This window comes from Alligator mississippiensis, chromosome 8 (assembly GCF_030867095.1).
Source record: "Alligator mississippiensis isolate rAllMis1 chromosome 8, rAllMis1, whole genome shotgun sequence".
Classification (NCBI taxonomy): Eukaryota; Metazoa; Chordata; order Crocodylia; family Alligatoridae; genus Alligator; species Alligator mississippiensis.
In genome coordinates, this window is record NC_081831.1 from 27,653,592 (window position 1) to 27,660,197 (window position 6,606).

At 57.8% G+C, this 6,606-nt stretch overlaps 1 protein-coding gene across 3 annotated transcripts; it reads left to right on the plus strand.

Moving 5' to 3' along the window:
* Window positions 1-231: 231 nt before the first annotated feature.
* Window positions 232-6,373, plus strand: LOC102560127 (transforming protein RhoA). 3 transcript variants are annotated; one of them, XM_059732540.1, is made up of 5 exons: window positions 232-323; window positions 2,938-3,095; window positions 3,605-3,725; window positions 4,270-4,400; window positions 5,535-6,373. In XM_059732540.1, the coding sequence occupies exons 2-5, from the start codon at window positions 2,940-2,942 to the stop codon at window positions 5,706-5,708; spliced, it is 582 nt and encodes a 193-aa protein (XP_059588523.1). In that variant the 5' UTR covers window positions 232-323; window positions 2,938-2,939; the 3' UTR covers window positions 5,709-6,373. The 3 variants fall into 3 exon arrangements, with proteins under 3 accessions (XP_059588523.1, XP_059588522.1, XP_059588525.1); XM_059732539.1 differs by lacking the exon at window positions 232-323 and adding an exon at window positions 606-630; XM_059732542.1 differs by lacking the exon at window positions 232-323 and adding an exon at window positions 1,053-1,125.
* Window positions 6,374-6,606: the final 233 nt, after the last annotated feature.

Sequence of the window (6,606 nt, forward strand, 5' to 3'; positions counted from 1 at the left end):
GTACACCACTTTGAGTGGACCGCCGACCCTATCAATCAAGGAGCGTGGGCAGGGCATCACTTGTCCCGCGACCCCGCTCTCCGACGGCGATTGGACAAAGAGGGCAGAACCCTATGTGGCTATTGGCGGTTCGTCGCGGAGGTGGGCGAGCTCAACTGCTGGTCCGGGCCCCGCCCTCCGACGGGGATTGGCCGAGGCTCCTCTATATAGCCTCCTCCATTAGATATTTTGTCTTGTCTGTCAAGGTGGATGGGTGGAGCTTCCTTGAGGAGGCGGCTGGAGTGTTCGGGCGGAGCCGGCAGCGGAGGTGGCCGAGGGACTCGGTGAGCTGCAGGAGCGGGTCCGGGCTGGGGAGGGAACTGCTCGGAGCTAGTGGCGGCTCTCTGCTGAGAGAACTGGGCAGCTCCTGGCACAGGGAGGCGTTAGGGCGGGTGTGCTCTGCGCACGCGCCGCGGAGGGTCGCTGGGCGGCTGTCTGGAGGGGAGGCCGGCCAGGGGGCTGGGGCGGGTCACGTGGCTCCCGGGGCGCGCGGCGGGCAAGGGAGCGGCCGTGGATTGGCTGGTGCGGGCCGGGAGGGGGCGGGGGCGCTGCTTGGGTGTGGTCTCCGCGGCCTCGCGCGCATGCTCGAAGGTGGGGGTTAGGCCGACTCCCTTCCGGGCTGGGCCAGCGGGGGGAGGGGGGCGGGTCTATGTGGCAGTGCGCGGGGGGGAACGACATAAAACTATGGGGGGGATTAGTGCTGCTGGGGTGGGGTGGGATCTGGCTGTGAGGAGTAGCAGGTCCAGGGGGGCAAGCTTAGTTCAGCCTTGGGAAGAGGGGGGCACTCTAGGGTGGCTTGGTGCTTCCCTGAGAGGCTGAGCTGGTTTGGGAGAGAGACTATTTAGTTCTGTCCTGGCTGGGGCGGGGCTGTGGAGGAGGCTTGGTTCTAACCTGGGGGGAGGAGACACTTGAGGCTAGGGGGCTGCCCTGGGGGGACTGGAACAAGTTATGGGGTGAGGGAGAGCAGGCATTTGCTTACTTCCAGTGGGGAAGCTTGGTTCTGTCCTTTGTAGGTGGGCATAATTTTGCGGGGGAGTGAGTGGACTTGGTGCTGCCCAGGTGACCACAAGATGGGCCATTGAGGGGGTGAGGTACTTGGTTCTTTCTGTCTGAGTGGGCGGGGGGCCTTCTTGGTTCTGCCTAGGATGGGTTGGGCAACGCACAGGGAGACTTGGCACTAAACTATTGCAGCCAGAATGTGGGGGGGGGGGGGAGAATGGGACCTTGGTTCTGCCTTGAGGGCAAGCTGAATCATGGAGGGGTCATAAACTGGAGGGTTTTGGTTTTCCCATTGGGCTGTGAGGAGGGGAAATCTGGGGGCTGGAGCTTGATTCAGTTGTCAGGATGGCAGGGGACTAATTCTGACTAGGGGAGTCAAGGGAGGAGTAAGGGCAGTTCCTGGTGGGGTGGGGTCCAGCGCAGCTTAGCCCTAGCTTGAGCTGGGTGGTGTCATGCCTGGGAAGTATCAGGGAAGAGTCGGAGGGGAGGGGGTGTAAAGGAGAAGTGCAGGGGTGGGGGGGCAGCATCTGTTGCTAAAGGAGGCATTGTGAGTTGGAGCCTGTTGAGAAGGTTTGTCTGGCTCACTTGCAGGGCAGAAAGGTGGCTTCTGGCTAGTTGGCATGGAGGGGGTGGCATTCAGTGGCAATGTGCTTCTGGCTGGGGACAATTCCTGGTTTGAGAGAGCTGGTGTGGGGGCCAATGCAAGAGCGCTTGCCTCAGGATAAAGCTGCTCCAGGCCAAGTTGGCAGGGGAAGTGGGTGGCATGGCTGTCCTGGAGGGGGGTGGAAACAGGCCACTGCTGTGTTCTTCCCTGTCCTGGTTTCCCTACATGGCTCCCTTCAGAGCTGGGAGAGAAGCCAGGTGTCCAGATTCCCAGCCCCTGCTGCTCTAGAGCCTTAACCCACAGGTTGAGAAATGGTGGTCTGTGACCCACTTTTGGGTCACAACAGTATATTAAAGGGTTGTGAACAAACTTAAAAAATGAATCAACAAAGTTAAAAAATGAATTCTTCTTTAAAGGAGAGACATGGAGAACTGTGTCTTTTCCCTTGCAGGTTGGAGTTCCAATCTGTGAGCCCCTACCCCATGTACTGGGAGGCTGGGGCCTGGGAGTGGGGCACAACAGGTTGGGAGTGAGGGGCACTGAATTGGGACTGGCCATTGATGTTTACAAGTGGGTCCTGATACGAAAAAGGCTGAGAACCAAAGCCCTAGAGCTAGGAGAGAACCCAAGTGTCTGGGCCCCCAGCTTCTTCTGCTCTTAATTTCACCCACCCCTGGCTGGAGAGAGCCTGGGTATCCAGCTTCTCAAATCCCTCTGCTTTAACCCACCAGCCCCTGGAGCTGGGAGAGAACCCAAGGTTCATTAATCTCAGCCCCACTCTTAACTCCTGAGTCTGGAGCTTGATGGCCCTGGTGTTACTTGTATGGCTGGAGAGAGGAGGGTGGCTGCTATTAACCCAACTGTCCCTTATTGGTGCCCTCCCAACCCCTAGCTGGAGGCTTGGTCTGTGAGCCACAGACTGCTGGTTCAGATCCTGGTTCAAATCCTGATCTGGGTGGTAAATAGAGGCATGGGGCAGGGCCCAGGGAGGGTTTAGTCTCCCTAGAGTTATTCAGAAGCCATGGTAGTATGGCCTTCCCCTTCCTGGCAGTGGCTGGTACTTTAAACCCTGACCCAGGGCAGGACTGGGGGGTGAGATTCTGGGAGCTCCCCCTCCCCCTCTGCTGGCCATGGGCGTGACAAACCCAGGGTAGTGACTTCCTCTGGCTCTTGGCCCCAGGTGGTTAGTCAGCCAGTGCCTTGCCCCTCCCCTTCCCTCCCTTCTCCTGGTGCTCCTGGGCACTGCCTCTCCAGGCCAGGGCCCTGATGGGCACATTCCACTCCCTCCTTCCCAGACATGGCCGCTATACGGAAGAAGCTGGTGATTGTGGGGGATGGGGCCTGTGGCAAGACCTGCCTTCTTATAGTCTTCAGCAAGGACCAGTTTCCTGAGGTCTATGTCCCCACTGTCTTTGAGAACTATGTGGCTGACATTGAAGTCGATGGCAAGCAGGTATGTTTTTGGGGGGGAAGGCGGGGCAGGAGGGGAGGGTGGCAAATGGGTGTGAGGGGGGGCAAGGGGTGGCAAGCGGGTCATGGGAGAAGGTGAAGGCCATTGGCTTTTTCTAGCCACTGGAGGGCAGGGATGCTCTGACATATGTCCAACTAATTGAACCATGTTGTGGCGGTGTCCTGTTCCTGGGTTGGGACCCTATTGGCTGAGTTTTTTTGTTTTTTGGTGGGTTGGGAGCTCTCAACTATGAAGGTGACTGGGGGTTAGAGGTACAGTGCATTATTGACATGGTCCTGGCATGGGAGACTTTGGGGGGCATATGGGCTTGGGAGAAGCTAACTGGTATCGGGTTGTGATGTTCATGCTGAAGCCTAATGATGACTGAGTGGCTGCACTGTTTGACTGCATGGCAATCTGGGGTGGGCAGGCAGCTGTTGGTTCCAGGGTGCTGCAGCTGCCTCCTGACACCGAGGGGTGGTTGTGCACTGAGCTCAAACCCTCACTTGAAGGTGGAGCTGGCACTGTGGGACACAGCTGGGCAGGAGGACTACGACCGCCTGAGACCGCTGTCTTACCCAGACACAGATGTCATCCTCATGTGCTTTTCTATTGACAGCCCTGACAGCCTGGGTAAGTCCCACCCTTGCCTACCTCACAAATCCCTTGGGCTGTAGGGGCACCAGGCCCAAGCAATACCTACTCCAGGGTTCTGGTCAGGATGGATAGCCAGAATGCCAACTTCCCCTCAGGTGGGACAGGACCCAAGAGTCTGGGCTCCACCCCACTGGACCCCAGTCCCATTCCAGACCTGGAAGAGCACCCAGGTGTCTGGTGGGTTGAAACAAGGACCCTAGGCCTTGCCAAAGCTGGGAGTAACCCCAGGTGTCCTAGTTTGGCCCTCTAACTACTCTGTAAGCTGGGTGAGAATCCCTAAGTTCTGGCTCCCAAACTTAGGGGAGAACCCAGGTGTCCTGGCATCCACACCAAACCTACTCCCCTCCCAAGCCTAGGGGAGAACCCAGGCATCTATGTACCCAACTTCTCGTCTTTTTACCTGGATTTCAGCCTTGCTCAGGAGTCTGAACTACCCCCAAACTCTTTCCCCCAGCTGTGTGGAACCCGAGTGTCCTGATACTCTTTTTTTTTTTTTCTCCACCCCCCCCCCCCCCCGCAGAGAACATCCCTGAGAAGTGGACCCCTGAGGTAAAGCACTTCTGCCCCAATGTGCCCATCATCCTGGTGGGCAACAAGAAGGACCTGCGCAATGATGACCACACACGCCGTGAACTTGCCAAGATGAAGCAGGTGAACTCGGGCATCTGGGCCAGGCCACCCCCTGTCCCCACCCAGCAGGGGACATGTAACCCAAATGCTCAGGGCTGTCCCCTGTTCCCATCTGGCACAGGGCAGCCTCTCCCACTCTACTGTCCCTGCCCAGTGTTGGGTAACGAACTGGGGTTGCCCACTACCACCTCTTTTCTTTTTTCTTCCCCCTTCCTGGATCGTGTCCAGGCTCCCTCTGCCCTAACCCACTAGTCACCAGAGCAGGAATAGAACCCAGGCATTCAGGTTCCCACCTACCACTATCTTTCCAGAGCTGGGGGAGAACCCAGGCATCTGCATTTCCCACTTCCTACTTTCTAACCCCACCCTGTCCAAACCCCAAGAACAGGACTAGAACCCAAGGGTCTTGGCTCACTGCTCTATACTTTAGCTTTCCTACCCACCCAAAGAATAGAGCCCAGATGTCCAGGCTCTCAGCCCCCAGTCTCCTTCTTTGCCACCTCCTAGAACCCAAGCATCCAGGCCTCTAACTCCTTTCTCTCTGCTTTTAATATGTGTCCCCACCCCCCAAATGGGAATAGAACCCAGGCTCCTTGTTCCCAGTCCCTGCTTCCTCCAGATTGGGAATAGAAGTCAGGTGTCTGGGCTCCCAGCTCCTACTTTTTCTTTTCCTCTTCCAGAGCTGGGAGAGAACCCATGTTAGGACTCCAAGCTTTTAAGGGTTTTGATGTTTGTGTTGTGTTGTTTTTGTTCTTGTTGGGGTTTTTTTTTTCCCTGCTGCCTGCCTTCCCCCACCAGCAAAGGAGGAGGAATAGAATCCAGGCTACCAGTTCCCACTTTAACTGCCCAGAACAGGAAGCCCAGAGACCTTGGTTCTATTCCTGCTTTAACAACAGTTTGTCCATCTACCCCCTGCCCCACCCCAAACCGAAATAGAACCCAAGTGTCTGGGTTCCCAGCTCCCACTGCCTGCTTTAACCCAACCCTCAAACCCCAAGAATGGGAGTAGTACCCACGTGTCTGGGCTCCCTGCTTTAACCCACCCCACCTCTGGGCCCCCTCCCTGGAATGGAAATAGAACCTAGATGTCTGGGGTCCCTCTCCATGTGAGTGGAGAACATGGGTGTCCTGATGTGCCCTTCCCCTGCCCTGCAGGAGCCAGTGAAGCCAGAGGAGGGCCGGGACATGGCAAACCGCATTGGAGCCTTCGGCTACCTGGAGTGTTCGGCCAAGACCAAGGATGGTGTGCGGGAGGTCTTCGAGATGGCCACACGTGCTGCCCTGCAGGCCAAGCGAGGCCGCAAGAAGGCCTCCTGTGGGCTCCTGTAGCCCTGCCCCCAGGCCTCAGTGTGGGCCTGGGCCCTGCTGGCCCTGGCCCTGCCCCCAGCCCTACCTGCTGGGGCTCAGGGCAGGGCATGGCCCTTCCTCTCTCTTACCATGGCTCAAGGCCTTTTGGCCCTGTCCCCTTCTCCCCCTATAATGCCTCAGAGTGGGGTGTGGCCTTAGCACCACAAACTGTGGCCTAAGGCTGGGTGTGGCAACACCCCTGCTTGCCATGCCTCAGGCTGGGGGTACACTGGCCCCACCCACCATGGCTCTGGGCTGAGTAAAGCCCTGCTGGCCCTGTCCCTCTTCCATTCATTTTGCCTCAGGGTGGGACCTGGCCTTGGCCCCACCCACCATGGCTGGGTGCAGGCCCCACCCCTGCTGGCATCAGGCCTTAACCCCTTTCCCCCCCATGCCATGCCCTGCCCCTGCTGTACAGACCCCCCTGCCCCCCTTATTTATCTCTTGCCAAGTGGGGGTGGGGGGCTGCCCTGCCCCCACCCAGAGAGCTCTATATTTTTAAGCCAGGGCCCCTCCTTTTTTGGCCCTGGGCGGGGGGCACTTGCTGGCCCCTTCTCCCATGGCAGGGCCAGACCCCCTCTACCCACCCCTTCACATGTACTTGAACAACACGCGCGTATGTAATAAATTTGTAGCCATGTTTAGTAGTGGGGGCTCCTGTCTCTTCCTGGCCCCCTGTGATTAGTGCCTCTGACTACTGGTTAAACATGTGCCTGCCCCTCAACAAACCCCTTGTGTCCCCAGGGCCTAGGGCTGTACTTGTGATTTAGTGTTCCTGGTTGTCAGTAATGCAGGCATCTACCCCACCACTCTGGGTACCCCCTGTTATCCCTAAGCCCTAGTGTTATATTTGATCTGTGACTTATGCCTCTGGTTGCCT